This window comes from Mus caroli, chromosome 3, assembly GCF_900094665.2.
Source record: "Mus caroli chromosome 3, CAROLI_EIJ_v1.1, whole genome shotgun sequence".
Lineage (NCBI taxonomy): Eukaryota > Metazoa > Chordata > Mammalia > Rodentia > Muridae > Mus > Mus caroli.
This window is the reverse complement of record NC_034572.1, coordinates 102,310,049-102,325,937: the sequence shown is the minus strand read 5'-3', so window position 1 is coordinate 102,325,937 and position 15,889 is coordinate 102,310,049. Positions and strand designations below refer to the sequence as shown.

The window sequence follows — 15,889 nt, the reverse complement described above, 5'->3', positions numbered from 1 at the left end:
AAGTTCCCTGGTTTATGTTTGTGTGTAATATGTGACAGTCAGCATTACTGCAGATGAAGGGAGCTACCACCTCAGGTCTTCAGTGAGGCCACACGGGACTTAAATACTAGTACCAGCTGAAGTATTGGGATCTTAACAACCTAAAGTGGATTTGAAACCTGATGAATGGTTTCGGGTAAACGGGCTGCTTATCTTAAATACTGATGAAGTTACTTAACAAAGTCTGCAGAAGCTATATGGATTACCCTGTGAGGCCATAGGGAGGAAGTTTCTCTGTACACTGGAAAATTAGTAATTCAGTTCTAATTAAATACCAAAACCATTTTTCATTGATGTCATAGGCTGATCTTTAGCTAGGTAACTATCTTTCTATGCCAGGATCAGTAGCCAAGATTAAAGTGCCACAAGTCCTTTGTATTGGCATGTAGATGTCTTAGTATGAAGTACTGTCACCTCTTCCTTTTCTTCTTCTCTACGCAAAACCACTATCCATTTATGCAAACATTTACTGAAGTATTGCAAGGCATTGTGTAATTGCTTTGAGTTATGAGGAAATGTTTATAAAATATTGATGTTATTGAATAATACCGTGTTACTAGGTACTAAAAGCCAGCTTTGGGACTTCATTGCATCTCTTTGTCTTATGGACTTTATAGAAAATGGGGATGTAAACTAGAATTATTAGTGTACTAATGTGCCTGTCTTTGAAAGATTTTTATGGTGAAATGTTAGCTTTTCTAAAGCCTACAACATGACCCTGGATTAAGGCCAATCTGTGATTACATCGTTTAGCTGTCATGCAAGACCAAAGGTTGCAAAGAACAGCAAGATCCCCGAAAGGAAGGGTTGGGTCAGGAAGAGATAGGATGCATGCTCACGTCATCCGGGAGGTCACGTGGACTTTCCTTCTCCTCATCTGTGGGGGTGAAAAAAAATCTCTGCAAATTTAGATCCCAGGTTACTGAAGATTTCACTCACTAGAGCAATGTAGCAAAAAGCTTTATCATTGCTATCAGATACAGATCTTGAGAGAGTGTGAGCATTTGAGTACTGCCCCCATCTAGACCCAGGTATTGACTACAAGACAAAGTAGGACAGCTGTTCCTGTCGATGTAGGAAGTAAGGATGGACACTGTTGGTACAAACTTAGCAATCAGGAGACTAAAACCAATCCAGATTAGAACATAGCGTGTGAGCAGCTTCCCTCCCCGCACCCGCACCCCTGTCTCCACGCTGCTGCTGCTGCTGCTGCTGCTGCTGCTGATAATGATTAGGCCCAGGCAAGCTTTGGTGGTGTTGGGGAATACTTGGTTATTTAGTTACTTTTAAGACAGTTGCTGTGTAGTGCAGGCTGGTCTTGAACTTGCTGTTCTTCGATCTCAGCCTCCTAAATGCTGAGATTATAGTCATTCTTCCTAAACCTAGCACAAGATCTCAAATTCTTAAAGCCTGATATCAAATTTAATTTTTTTTCCATAATTCTCTTCATATGTTTTTCATTAACACAGGCAAATAAACTTTGAGCTCAGATGCAAGTTGGGTATTCAGAACAAACTAGTTTAAGAGTCAGAGTGAGACTGTGGAAAGTATATAGAGACAGGACTTAGAGTGCCACACGGTCTAGGGTAATGCCTGGCACCATGGTAAACACGGAACACATAGTAGTTGTCATGGCTACCGTTCTCTTAAGGCTCACTGTTGAGCTCTTCTTCCTTTAGTCCTTTTCAGTTCTTAACTCTGCTGACTTCGGCCCCTCCAGCACCTGTGTAGAAAGGGGGAGGTTCAGCTTGGCCTATACTTTTAACCACTGACAATGGTTTAGACACGATTTGCTTCTTGTCTTTGTTCCAATGGGGTTTGAGTGTGTGATAATGGGGAGGTTCTAACCACGACAGTCTCGAGAGAAATAACTATAAGCGTGACGTTACTAAATCTGTGCTTTTTCCCCTTACTCAGAATGTTTGATGTAGGTGGCCAAAGATCCGAACGAAAAAAGTGGATTCACTGTTTTGAGGGAGTGACCGCAATTATCTTTTGTGTGGCTCTCAGTGATTACGACCTTGTTCTGGCTGAGGATGAGGAAATGGTATGTTGACGCTTTGGGTAGAAAGTCCATCTGATACAGCTAGGAAGTGAGCATGACTCAAGGAAGACGGGTGCCACTGATGGCTCACGGAACCAAAACTTAATGCCCTGTATTTTCTTGTCAGTGGAGCTGGAGTTCCCAAATCCTTGTTCCATTACACATTTGCTCTTGGTAGCCACATTGTGTGCACAGGATTGCATCTTATCATCTTCTTAACCCCTTGCCCCAAGAATTATGCAAATCAGGACTGACTTGGCTTCAAGTCACGTTAGTACCTACTCTAGTTCCATGAATTCACTTTGTTGTTTTAAAACTTCTTGGTATGTGAACTAATCTGCTTTTTATTCTTTTTTTTTTTTTAATTACGTATTTTCCTCAATTACATTTCCAATGCTATCCAAAAAGTCCCCAATACACNCCCCCCTCCAGTCCCCCCCCCCACCCCCACCCCTTGGCCCTGGCATTCCCCTGTATTGGGGCATATAAAGTTGGCAAGTCCAATGGGCCTCTCTTTCCAGTGATGGCCTACTAGGCCATCTTTTGATACAAATGCAGCTAGAGTCAAGAGCTCTGGGGTACTGGTTAGTTCATAATAATGTTCCACCTATGGGGTTGCAGATCCCTTTAGCTCCTTGGATACTTTCTCTAGCTCCTCCATTGGGGGCCCTGTGATCCATCCAATAGCTGACTGTGAGCATCCACTTAATGTGTTTGCTAGGCCCCGGCATAGTCTCACAAGAGACAGCTATATCTGGGTCCTTTCAGCAAAATCTTGCTAGTGTATGCAATGGTGTCAGCGTTTGGAAGCTGATTATGGGATGGATCCCTGGATATGGCAGTTGCTTTTTATTCTTGCTGCTAATCTGTCATAACCATGTTTGTTTTTCAGAACCGAATGCATGAAAGCATGAAATTGTTTGACAGCATTTGTAACAACAAATGGTTTACAGACACTTCAATCATTCTCTTTCTTAATAAGAAAGACCTTTTTGAGGAAAAAATAAAGAGGAGTCCATTAACAATCTGTTATCCAGAATACACAGGTAAAGGGCGTGAGGTGCTGTTGGAGGTGTGTATCGTAGGTCAGTGCTTCCCAGCTGCCCATCAGCTGTCCCAGGACTCGTGCGTTCACTAACAGTGGGCTCAGCAGTAAGCATCTGAAGAAAAGCCCCTAAGTTTCGAGTGTGGCTTCAGAGATCAGTGTCCTCACTTTGGAGGGAAATGAAATACAAACATGAAATTTTGGCATATGTCCAAAGAGATATAAAAACAAACTTTTTTAGTGGAAGTCATTAGGCAGAATAGAGGCACTTAGAGAAGAGGGTTGCATGTAAGAAATGGAGAAGGGGCATGTGGCAGCTGTGGAATTTAACATACTAGCAGGAAGAGGCTGGCCCTGTGTCGAGCTAGTGACAAGTGGCCTTGGGCACATGGTGTATGACCAGCAGTCTAACAGCAGTGTAGTGAGGACGGCAGTAAGGACTGCCTCCAGATGCAGATACAGCCTTCAGTGAGAGCCAGGATAGCATCTTAAAAGCCAAGGACAAGGATATGGGTGGGGCTAGGAGTGAAAGTCAGACTGTGAAGTCAGTTCGAGGGAAGCACCTCTAAAGGAGGTCCCATCATCTCTGTCTCTTTCCTCGGTTCCATGTCTATTCTTCTCTGTCCCCACTAATGTCCTTTACTATTCAGTTTATAAGATGAAAGATGGCATTGCCACCATTTCTGTGTCTCTTCCATTAAAACAATGAGGTCATACTGGGTTTGCTTGACTTCCAATTCAAGTTTCTCTGGGAAAGAGTCTGGTTATAGCTAAAGAAGGTAAAACGCTGTGGGCCAGTCAGCTATTTGAAATTAGGGATCACAGACAACGATGGCAGACCTGTGCCATTATGAAAGCTGTGACCAGATGGCCAGAGTGAGAAGGGGGACAGTCTCTCTGAGCTGTTTCTGTGGATGGGGACTCTCACTATCTGATACTCTGCTTTCTTTTTAGAATACAGTGAAAGGTTCAGCAAACAGTAGAAAGTCAAAGGTGTCTTCACTCAAGTCTCTCAGTTGGATACTTTGCTGTGATCTGAATTTATATTTAGGAATGTTGTTTTAGAAGTATCTGTAGAATAACCAGATAGAGATGTCTGTCCGGTAGTGATCCTTACAGTATGGACATAAGGAAAGGCTAGGTTAGATGTATAAATCTGAGAACAGCAGTAATTAACTTATTGGAGATAAATGAAGTTACCAGAGAGATGACTATAAAATGAGGTGAGAAAAAGATAAAATGAGACAAATACTAGCTACCAACAGGAGAGAAATAAAGGTTTATAAAGGATATAAAAGAAAAGAACCAGAATATCTTAGAAAGTAAGGGGAGTGGACAGTGAGGTGGCTCATCGGATAAGGTGTGTGCTTCCAAGCCTATGACCTGAGTTTAGTTCTTGGACTTGGATTACAGGAGGGAACTGACTCCTGAAAGATGCCAGCCTGGTGTAGAGTGAGTTCCAGGACAGTGAAGACTACACAGAGAAACCCTGTCTTGAAAAACCAAGATGGGATGGGGGTTGCGAGCTCTAGGCACCTAACAAAGTAGTCTTCCTTTAGTTCTGTATTTCATGTGTTCTTTCTTTCTCCCAGTCTTCTCTATGTACTTACTTGATATTTCTTGCCATGCTTGATCTCACCCAAAATAGGCTCTAGTTTATGAAAACAAGTGTACATTGTTTTGACAGTGTCCTTGATGCTACAGGCGGTTTCTAAGACCGTGTAGAAAGTGGATGACTGAGTGTTAATTATATATATTAAAAAGAAGGCTTACTGTTGGTCTCCTCGTGCCCCTACTCCTTAGAAAGCAGCTGCTTGTGGAGACAGACTTATCCTTTAAAGTGTGTTACTGGCTGTGGATGAGCACCATGGGCATCCCAGCACTTGGGAGGGCAAGGTAGGAAGCCAGGAGTTTAAAGGCAGTGCTGGGTGAGGAGCGGTGTCAGAGTCTGTAACTGGGGTCCCACTTGTTCCCCATCTGTTAGTTTGCCTTTGCTGGTGCCTCTGTGGGATTGGAATGATTTTTAAATAAGTGCTCTACCTGTTGGGAGCCCTTCTTTCAGGATCACTCCAAGGTCAGGCTGTGAGATTTTAAGTGGTCGTATTCTCTAGAAACATACCTGCCTACTTTTCTAGTTCTTTTGTACACTTTCTAGATCTCAGAGGAAGTGAAACTTGTTTTCCTCATTCCTTGAGCATGATGGTTTGGTTTTAGTTTCAGTGTGAGTCTTTCTTATGAAAAATTGAATGACTACAGAAAATCCTAATGATAATAGAAACAGAGGCAGAATTCTGTTTGTAGTCAGTTGTGTGGTGTTGCTTTCCTTAAGTAAATACTGATGGCCTAACTTAGCTGGGTGCAGGCAGCTGTTACAACTTGACAGTGTTGGTTGTCTGGCTCAGGTTCCAATACATACGAAGAGGCAGCTGCTTACATCCAGTGCCAGTTTGAAGATCTGAACCGAAGAAAAGATACCAAGGAGGTCTACACTCACTTCACCTGTGCCACAGACACCAAAAATGTGCAGTTTGTTTTTGATGCTGTTACGGATGTCATCATTAAAAACAACTTAAAGGAATGTGGGCTTTATTGAGAGGATGGCATAGTAAAAGGTAAAACTTCAGACTGTTTAGTTACCACTGGGGGCGGGGGTGACTCTGTAAATGTTTTTCTAATTAACAATGTCTTTTTCTTTTTTAGCTATTACAGGGAGGAGTGTTGAGACCAGACGTCATCTACTGTCTCTTGGGTCAGCAGCAAGCATGACAGGACCAAGGAATGGCAGCAACATGCAGAATCTTAGCGCTCTCCAGCACAGTCTTCTCCATTAGGGAATGTTTAATTGGCATGAGATGTTCAAATCAGACCTGGGATTGGACAACTGTAAAGTATGACTGGATCGTCAGGGCGTCGCTTGGACTCTGTAATCTAATGTTTAGGGCATATTGAAGTTGAGGTGCTGCCTTCCAGAACTTAAACATGTAGCTCACTTTCTCCCGTCTTTTTGACAAATGGCCTGTAGTTAATTTCTAAGGTTTTTCTCATCAAGAAAAGAATACTTCAAAACTCTTCCTTGTTTGCAAAAGAAACTTCTGAGGACTGAATCTTAACTATGCACACAATGTCACCAGACATCTTGAAAATATTCCTCTTAGTAGGAACTGTTTGTTTTTAACTCTTGGAATGGTCGGGAGTAATATTTCCATAATTAAAATTCTTCCTGGTTATTGGGACTATATTAATAGAGCTTTTCGGAATGAAATTTATGTTACTGTCATGTTTAAAGTACCACAATGGTTTCTAAACAGCATTCACTTTGGAGAGTTCTACAGTACGATTCCTGCTCTCATTGCTTTACGCTTACGGTTGGAACTTGTATTTGTCAGGGTTGACCTTGTTTGTGCTGATTACCAAATTACTAGATGAATACTGATGTAGTATGTTAAACTGCTTCTTGGATACACACGCAGGATAGCTGTCAATTAGAGATGCAGACTGCTAAATTGAGAACCAGTGACTTGCTGCTACAGACCTACTAAGTTGACCACATTGATTCTTGCCTGTTTGTCTCAGTCATGGGGAGGCTTTGTATAAGATGCCCCTTGTTTTCCATCTTTGTGGCCTTTTTTGTTAGGAGACATCTAAAAGTGTATTCACAGTGCATGCTTTTCCTTTGTAAATGTGGTGCCAAATCCCTGTTTGCCATCGTTTTTTACTGTAGCAATGTTAGCTGTAGTAGTAGTCCTTGCTACACTCTTTTTCTAAAACTTGCATTTTGGGACTTTTTCCACCTTGTCGTGTACAGATTTGAATCTGTTACAGTTGGCAGCAGTATTAAAACAAACGGCGAGTGAAGAGCCTAGGGTTGCTCCATGCATAACTAGTTCTTTCTGGGGATCCTGTCTGTCTCTTTTTCCCCTGACCTCTGTCTGAGAGTGGGTTTAGGTAGAAAAGTGTCTTTGAAAGTCTTGTTCCTTGATGTACTAGTATTATCAAGTCTAGGACTGAGGGCTTTATGTCCAGTCTGTGTACAAGAGGAAAGTCACAATCCGGCTTTCGGATGTGTACAATGAGAGCTACAGTCCTTTTGTACAGTATATATCAAATGTCATTAAACACTGAGTGGACCACTGAGGGAAGCAGACAGTGCATTTGGAGCATTTCCGATCAGTAGTTTGATCAGTGCCTTTTGAGGTCCAGTCGCTGTGGCTTGGATCCATTCATCTCTGTTACCTCCTACTCGTTTGAAAGAAGGTTGGTGGTCAGAACTGCTTCAGAAAGCAAGCCACAGTGATCAGTGCCTTTGTTGGCAGCTTTTACAATTTTTAATTCTTAATGTTTTGCAAAATCATTATGCAGACAGTATAACTGTTATCTTACAAATATTTCGTTAGGGCTAGAAAAATGTCACTTGAAAGAAAGAAAAGTATTGATTTCAATTGGCGATTGACTCAATTCCCACAATGTAGGGGTTAATAAGTCTTACTCTGGATTTATCTCTCCTTTGTTGTATTCTGTAATATAAGAACATCTGGTGAAATATTGTTTTCATAATTTTTCTATACTTTGGGTTTAATAAAATGGTGTTGATAATCTAAAATATTGATAATCCAAATTTAATTTTACTTCAGAATGCATTTTGTATTTTCATTTGAATCTATTTTTTAAACCTTTCTGTTAATTAAAAATAGAAGTTCTTCACTTCTTTGCCTCTACACACCACTTTTATTTGCCTTGTGTTCACATGAAATCATTCTTACCTTACCTAATCCAGGTTCCTTCCTTTAGAAGTCCCTGAAAGTCTGAAGAGGATGTTTCTTGGCTGGTGGGCTTTAACCTGTAAGGTCTAAAACGGCTCTCTTCAGGTAGGCTTTCACGTCACTAATGTTTATTTTGAAGAACATTTCTTAGGCAAAATCTAAATGTGGGCGGTTAAACATCGTATTAGCCTGGAGGGAAAAAAGATTGATACTTAAAGAAGCCTAAAGTTAGGTGTTTTCTCTGGAAAACGCTGATGTTTCATGATGGATATTATTCATATTGAGATGCCAGATCTTTGGACCACCTAGAAGTCAGCTAAGAAAATTAACGTTTAATTAATAAAAAAACAAAACAAAAACAAAAACAAATTAATAAAAAACAATAACTAGACCTTAGTTGGGAGAATGGCAACAGTAGTCTTTGTTGGTGACAGCTCCATTTTGTTCTGAGTGAAAGTGTGGACAGATAGGAGTTCTTCTAATGGACTCTCCCCTTTCCTTATCAGCTTGTACTACAAGCCTTCTGCCATGAAGTTCCAGAAACTACTACAGGTGTTCGTCAGTGGATCTTGTCACAATATTTTCATCTTGGATAATTTAAATTCTAAACTGTACAGCTCTGACTCACTGTATCATCTAACCAGTGGCTATTTACTGGTTACTGTTTACAAGGCGCTGAAATCATACAATCAGTGGACCGATTTTAAAAAGTCTTAAGTTCTCATATAGATCACTGTACATATATTTTAGGCTCTTTAACCAAAAATAGCTACTGGCTTTTCTGATCAATTCCCTCAACGCCTGCCCCTTCCCTGGCACCTGCTGCTGTTTGTACTCGTGGTGTTAGGCAGCGCTTCTTTGGCCTGACTTCTTGTGTTCAGATCTCTAGCCATTCGTTTAGCACTTGTTGCAGGGTCCTTGGTGGATTGAAGGCACATAGAAAGTCTCATTCTAGTTAAAAACCTTCCTTTCCCTCTTCCAGATGGTAAGGACGTTGATCACAGTCCTCTAGTCTAAACCAGTACTCTGGTTGGTGAATGTCAGCACCTGGGAACCTTAGAGTTCGTATATACTGCTGACTGTAAGGAAAGTGTGGTTTTAGATTGCCTCTGCTGTCCGGTAACTGTTGTGTTCTTCCTCCAACTCCATAGTACAAACCAGAGACCTGAGCCCGATCAGACAGCTCTCCATGTGACTCTATGACCATCATGCATTATTATATTGTTCCCAGTATGCACAGGAGAAAAGACAGGACATCTACAGGCTTGCTGTGGAAACTTGGATTTTAAATGAACTATTAGGAAATGAAAATAAAGATTTTTTTAGATGCTAAGAAACTGATTTCCAGAGTGGTCAAGGTCTTCGTTCATTTACATTCTCTCTCTCTCTCTCTCTCTCTCTCTCTTTCTCTTTCTCTCTCTCTCTCACACACATTCACTCACTCACTCACATTGTTTTTGAGTTATTTTTGCGGTGGAAGACCACATACTTTAGAATGAGTCAGGGTAGCACAATTTTTTTCCTTAAATACCATGTCTGGGCCTGACACAGCTGAGATCTCAGGAATACAAGATGACACCCCAGGTACATGGCTAACTTACATAGATCCTCTGGCTAAACTGAACTAAATTAAAACTCACAAAGGCATCCTGGAGAAGTGTGTTGCTCCCCCTATACCCATCCTGAGGACTTAAATTGGAGTCGGTACTGAATTTGTTTATCCTGTGAAGCAGGGTAAAGGTCTTAGATTTATATTTTAGCCATCTTTATTTTCCATTCACACTGGTATGCTCGCTCCCTTCCTCTAGCTTAGTATGCCTATCTTATCTCACAGAGACTTCATGTTGTCACCACCAGAGGCCCTGGTGCTTACAGTCCCTGCTAGCATCTGTGCTGGGGGCTGTGCTGGGCAGAGAGGGCAGTGGGAGGAAAGCACTCTTCACCCTTGACCCCTTCTCCTCCCAGCATTGCCAGCACACTCTGGTCAGAGGCCTAGCTCCAAGTAGAGAGTGTGCTATTGTCACACCTTGAGAGTGGCAGGGAATGCTGATTCAGACAGTGTTTTATGATCAAAGTAGGAACTGTTAACTATTAAGTGTGTCTTTCATATTACTTTTTGTTTGTTTGGTTTTGTTTTTGTTTTTCGAGACAGGGTTTCTCTGTGTAGCCCTGGCTGTCCTGGAACTCACTCTGTAGACCAGGCTGGCCTCAAACTTAGAAATCCACCTGCCTCTGCCTCCCAAGTGCTGGGATTAAAGGCGTGCGCCACCACTGCCTGGCTCATATTGCTCTTAAACTGGACGGCTAAGGATGCTTTGTGCATCATTCCTTTACCCTCAGAACACATAACAAGAAGTCCCAGGTTTTATAATAAGTATCCAGTTGACTAGCATCAAGCACATTCCTACTGTTGTACATCTGTCACCTCATCCATCCCCAAAATTGATTTCCTCTTTTAATTGGAAGCTCTACCTCCTAAGCAGTAACTTTCAGTTCCCTCTTCCTTCTGGGGCCTGGTAACAGTTGGGCCTGGGGACAGGTAAGTCACCTAAGCCAGATCGCAAAAGTCAGCTTAACCAATGCCAATACACTGCAATAGTGTGTCAGGAATTATTTATCACTTTTGCTACCCTGTGACCTGCAAGTGCATACTCATCCATTATTACATAAAGTCGCTTGTCATAAGACATTTAAACCTGTCACTGCGTATATGAACGCTATAAACAAAGGAGGTAGATAGAAGTAAATGTTTGAGTGTCCAAGTCTCTTTTGAAAAGAATGAAATACTCTGTGCCTAAGATGTAGAAATGTATTTTAACCCAGCAGTCCTCACATCCATTGTTTGTACAAAAGGCACTTGGCAGACATGTGTACAATCATCTTTTAAGAAAGGACATTTTTTATTCTCTATGAGTGTTCTGCCTGCATATATGCACATGCACCACTTTTACCTGATGTCCACAGAGGGTGTCAGGGTTCCAGGGATTGGAGGTTTGGGATGGTAATGTTTTTATAGTTTTAAATAGTTTGGATATGCCATCATAGTGTTTAAAAAACTACCCATCAGATTTATGTGTAATTCAGCAGTCTTTAATCATGCTGTGGAAGGGAAGTGCATGTCAGTCCCTCACTGCCGTCTAAGACAAGCCCAAGGTTATGCTGCCAACCAACCAAATTTATTTGATACTTTTACAACTGCTAAATTCTGTTAGGGAACCTATTTATCTTAGTTGGATTCCTTTTGAATTTAAAATTCTAAGGAGTAAGGTCATAGTAGAAGAAAATAAGCTTGGGTATTCTTATTAGTGAAAATACTTTGTCAGCTTATAAGGAATATTCCCTTTAGTAGTAATGACCAATGGAAGTTTCTAATAAGGCAGGAGAAGCAAAAGATAGCAGAATTTATGGTGCAGATTTGGTTTTAAGCCTTTTTGTTTTCTACACAAAAAGCTTTTCATGTATATAATCAAAATGTCTGAGATAAAAATAGGCCATTTAGCCTGGTATGGTTGTGCATGCCTTTAAGCCCAGCAATAGGGAGGCAGAGACACGTGTGTTTCTGTGATATTGAGGCCAGCATGGTCTACACAATGAGACACTGTTTCAAAAAAAGCAAGCAAGGTAGCAAATAAGCAAGCAAAAAGCCAAAACAGGCTGTCTATGCAGACGTACAAATTGACTTTGTACCTCTGACGGTGGAGTGGAGGATCTCAGCATAGCAGATTAAGCTGGGGTAGGAAGGCAACAGTAACTATGTTCCTCCCTTTCCTCCGAGGTGAGCCCAGACTGAGTTTTAGTCATTTTGACTTTGTTCTAAGGTACAGATGTGTGGGTAACCAGGGCCCAAGGTATTAGGCTCTGTAAAAGGGCTCTTTAACTTGAAAACATTTTATGTGTGTAACCACATCCAAACATCAATTGGAAAACAGCTGGGGATACGGTCCTTAAGGAGTTGTTGTGCTCTGTTTTCCAAGAAAATAATTTTGTGAGATGTGCATGCAAGGTAGAATATGTGAGTTTGCCAACCAGTCAAACATTGAAATGTCGGTCAGAAAGCAGTAGAGAACTGAAATGCCGCTCTGATTTTGGTGAGAATTTTATGGTTCTACCAGAAGTCAAGTTGCATTGGCTCTTTCACTGAAGGACAAGTTTTGTGTGATGTTAGTGGTCAAAGGGGGGGCGGGGGGAGCAAGCGATCCAGTACAGCGCAGGAGGGAGGTTCTCCTATGCCGAGCAAGTGGGGTAAACTTGGGGCCTGAGTAGATGATCGTACCCAGGTTTCTGTTTTTTTGAGGTCTCATTCTGTTGCCCAGGCTGGCCTAGAGCTCGCCTCTGCCTCCTGAGCAGAGTTCTGGAATTAAAGCCAGGTGACAGTGCTTCTGGCTATTCCTCAGTGTCTTAAGCTCCAGAGTGATAATAATTGTCTCATTTACTTGTTTCCTTTGTGACTCTGAATTTTATTTGATACATTTTAAAGCATTCTGAAGGAGCAGAGTGCAGGCTCAGTGGTTTAGAAACACAGGCTGTTCTTCCAGAGGACCTGGGTTCTATTCCCAGCACCCACATGATAGCTCACAACTATGTGTAACTCTAACTCCAGGGGTCTGATACCCTCTTCTGACCTCAGTGGGCACCTGGCATGCACGTGATGCACAGACACATGTAGGCAAAACACCTATAAAAAAAACCATTTTTAAAAAGCACATTCTGAGATGGTTGTTGGTGCATGTCTGTAGTCCTGGCTGTTCATCAGACTGGGGCAGATGGATCTCATGAACTCACAAATTCAAGAACAGTTTTGACAACACAATGAGACCTCATCTCATAAAAACCAAACAATATTAATCTGAAAAGAGATCCATGGCCTTCACCCTGCTCATGATTTACAACAGACTCGGAATCACAGTGTGCAGTGTGAGAGTGGGCAGACTGGCGGTGGCTGGGACACGCCATTCAACATCTTTGTAGTCCCCCTTTTGAAAGATGCTTTGTCCAGGTGGGGTTTATTTATTTGGTTTTGTGTTTAAGTTTTTGTTTTGTTTTGAAATTGTTAGTGGTCACATCTAGAGCAGTTCTGTGGTGATTCTGGCCAGTTGGTGTGCATGTGGGTGTGTGTGCACTCTTGCTCACTCACATGTGTGTACGTGTGTATATGTGTGTGTGTGTGTGTGTGTGTGTGTGTGTTCAGACTTAAGTGAATCCCATTTCAGTGGTCTCAGGTTCTTCAGTGCATTTCAAGCTCATGAGTTTGGCTGGCTCTCTCCTATTAATATTGCTGGAAGCAGCTAAGTGTGAATGGGTGTTTCTGGCAAGGAACAGACTTTCATTTTAATTGACACTTTCTTTTATATACTAAACCATGGGTGCCAAGTGTGTGCCTCACTAGTGGTTGTAAATGCTAAATCTATACATGGTTTCACCACCTCCTGTCAAGATAAATGCAAGCTTCATTTCCCCTCTGAGGAGTTGAGAGGAATAATTTATCCCTGGTTTGTTTGGGAAGATGTTTGCAGCCAGCCTCACGTGGACCCAGCTGCAAACATTTCCAGTGCCTTAAGGAAGCTCAGCAGTCGTTTTTGTTCCTGTGAAACATGGGGCAGTTGGAATGAGAATTCAGATTGCTTGCTTGTTCAGATGCTGTGATACAGAAGTGATAGCCGCAAAGGCCTAAGTGGGGGTGGGTTGATGGCCTCAGGTTCAGCCAGGCACTCTTGAAAGCAAAGCAGTTATTTACACAGAGAAAGGACAGGGAACCCAGGATGGGGGAGAGGGAAAATTGTTTTTAATAAAGATGATCATTTTTTGAGTGAGTTCCTTAGAAATAAGCAGGCTCGCGTCTTCTCTCCTGTAATCTGGGTCTCTGAGCTGAGGCACATACATCGGACCAGTAAAACCACAGGGGCAGGTTTAATTTTTAATACTTTATCGCTCAACGTAAGGAAGGCTTGCTGTTAGTCTTTGGGATGGTTTCTTCTAATAACCAAGTATGGAAGGCAGCTGTCATGGCTGCTTTCTGTGGCCAATCACAGCAGCCAGCTACCCTGGGCCTCCCCTTCAGTTAGGTCTGTGCTCTTCAGAGTGACCCTGTGAAGTAGGCGGGGAAGTTACCTTCATCATATAGACTGGGACCTTTGCATCGTAGAGATGAAGCATTTCTGTTCTTGTGCTAAGCAGAACCAGTACTGGAACCTGGGCGTTAGGGTCGCTGGCCATGCCTTCTTTACAGTGAACTGGCCACACTGCTAACAGTCCTGAGCATGCCTTCTCTATCACCAACAGGATGGGCTTATTTGACACATTCTGGTACATGCTGACTAGTTTTCTGCATGAAGCCTCAGATTCTAAGCTTGCTTATAGAATGTATATTCGAGGAACTGAGCATTAAAAGAGCCCACAGTCCTTGAGGTTTTCTTTGATGATAATGTCTGTAACTGCATCGAACACGAATTTGACGTTCTGTGTGTCTGTAGCACAGGTCATGTGACTGTAGATTTCTTTGACATCTTTTCTCATGTTGAGGTCAAGGAACTGGCTCTTGATATAATTCCCGGCATCCTCATAGGAGTTGTTTCCTAGTTTATTAAAAAAAAAAGTAATGTAGAATAAATTAACCTATAAATGTTCAATTTTTAGGTGACTGATTTGGTCCTTGGAGTAGTGTGTTAGGCCAGTTGGTTCTCAACCTGTGGGTCCCGATCTCTTCACAGGGAATGCAGCATATCAGATATCTACATTCTGATCCATAACAGTAGCACAATTACAGTTATGAAGTAGCAGTGACATAATTTTATGGCCGGGGGTCACCACAACATGAGGAACTGTATTAAAGGATCGAGCGTTAGGACGGTTGAGAACCCCCGGGTCTGACTTTCTGGTAGGTGTCCTTGGAACAGTCAGTGGCTCTGGTGTCTCTGTCTGCTCTTTCCCAGACACATCTGAACTTGAACCTTGTAACCATCCACCCCTTAAGTCAAGCTCCCTCGTGTGTCTTGGCCTATGGATGAGAGAATCCCATCACTATGTTACTCCTGCCTGCACTTACCGTCATACTCCGGAAAACAGATACTGAGGTGGACTTTCTTAATTTTTTCCTCAAAGAGGTCCTTCTTGTTGAGAAAGAGAACGATGGATGTAGCCGCAAAGAACTTGTGGTTGCAGATGCTGTTGAACAGATGCAAAGACTCGTGCATGCGATTCTGGGAGGAAACATCGTATCATTTCAGTAGCTCTGAATCGGATGAGATTATTAACATCTCGGAGTCTCAGTTTCCTTAAAGAGCTATGAAAGCTGTGTGAGGACATGAGTGTGCGGTAGGAGCTGGCTACAGGGATGCCTAAACGTGGAGATGGTTAGACGCCAGGGTACAAGTAACTCCGTAGTGCCACTGCTGGGCTGGAGCCAGGTCCACATTAGCTCTTTGTCACTTGCATCTCCAAGATAATTTTGCTGGGCTCCTCGCAAGGGATCCCAAGTTTCAGCAGGGGGAAGACTGTGACATGGATTCTTTGGCCCTGGTGTCACAGGTAAGGGCTGGAGGATTTCCTAGCGCCATACCACCAACACTTCTTACTTCTCTCGTAGCTACTTTGACAGAGGAAAGAGAGACATGCTGTATGTCTACAGAGTCCGGAGTTAGCCACTGCTCAAGTCAGGTTAGCATTTAGGGAACAGCCCTTTGGGTACTGAGGATGCCACCATCTGACTTGAATTCATTCCTGTCAACTAATTAGGGAAAACTGAGTAGATGAAGGTGAGGAAAGCCCCTACTCACTGTAATGCTCCTGCTGTTGATACTTCGATACCTTGTAAACTCAGTAAAATGGAAGAGATCTTGGAACATGAATAATCTATTAAGACATTTGAGAACTCTACTGTGAATCCTACAGTTAAAGAGAAGGAATGACAACCAAAGCTGGAATGACAGGAGGATAGACCAAAGCTGGAGTGACAGAATGATAGACTAAAGCTAGGAGGATAGATCAAAGCTAGAGTGACAGAAG

General features: G+C 42.3%; 2 protein-coding genes across 4 annotated transcripts in view; one reads left to right on the top strand and one right to left on the bottom strand.

The window, feature by feature from the left end:
• Window positions 1-7,850, top strand: part of Gnai3 (G protein subunit alpha i3) — a 39,476-nt gene extending 31,626 nt beyond the window's left edge. The window contains exons 6-9 of the mRNA XM_021157518.1: window positions 1,957-2,086; window positions 2,976-3,129; window positions 5,531-5,740; window positions 5,829-7,850. Of these exons, the coding sequence (XP_021013177.1) occupies window positions 1,957-2,086; window positions 2,976-3,129; window positions 5,531-5,721 (475 nt within the window). The 3' untranslated portion in view covers window positions 5,722-5,740; window positions 5,829-7,850. The remainder of the gene's footprint in view (window positions 1-1,956; window positions 2,087-2,975; window positions 3,130-5,530; window positions 5,741-5,828) is intronic.
• A 5,801-nt stretch (window positions 7,851-13,651) lies between these two features.
• Window positions 13,652-15,889, bottom strand: part of Gnat2 (G protein subunit alpha transducin 2) — a 15,629-nt gene continuing 13,391 nt past the window's right edge. The window contains exons 8-9 of one of the 3 annotated variants that reach the window (XM_021158670.2): window positions 14,931-15,084; window positions 13,652-14,460 (exon numbers count right to left, since the gene is read on the bottom strand). In XM_021158670.2, the coding sequence (XP_021014329.1) occupies window positions 14,270-14,460; window positions 14,931-15,084 (345 nt within the window). In that variant the 3' untranslated portion in view covers window positions 13,652-14,269. The remainder of the gene's footprint in view (window positions 14,461-14,930; window positions 15,085-15,889) is intronic. The other 2 variants (XM_029475256.1, XM_029475255.1) reach the window with 2 other exon arrangements.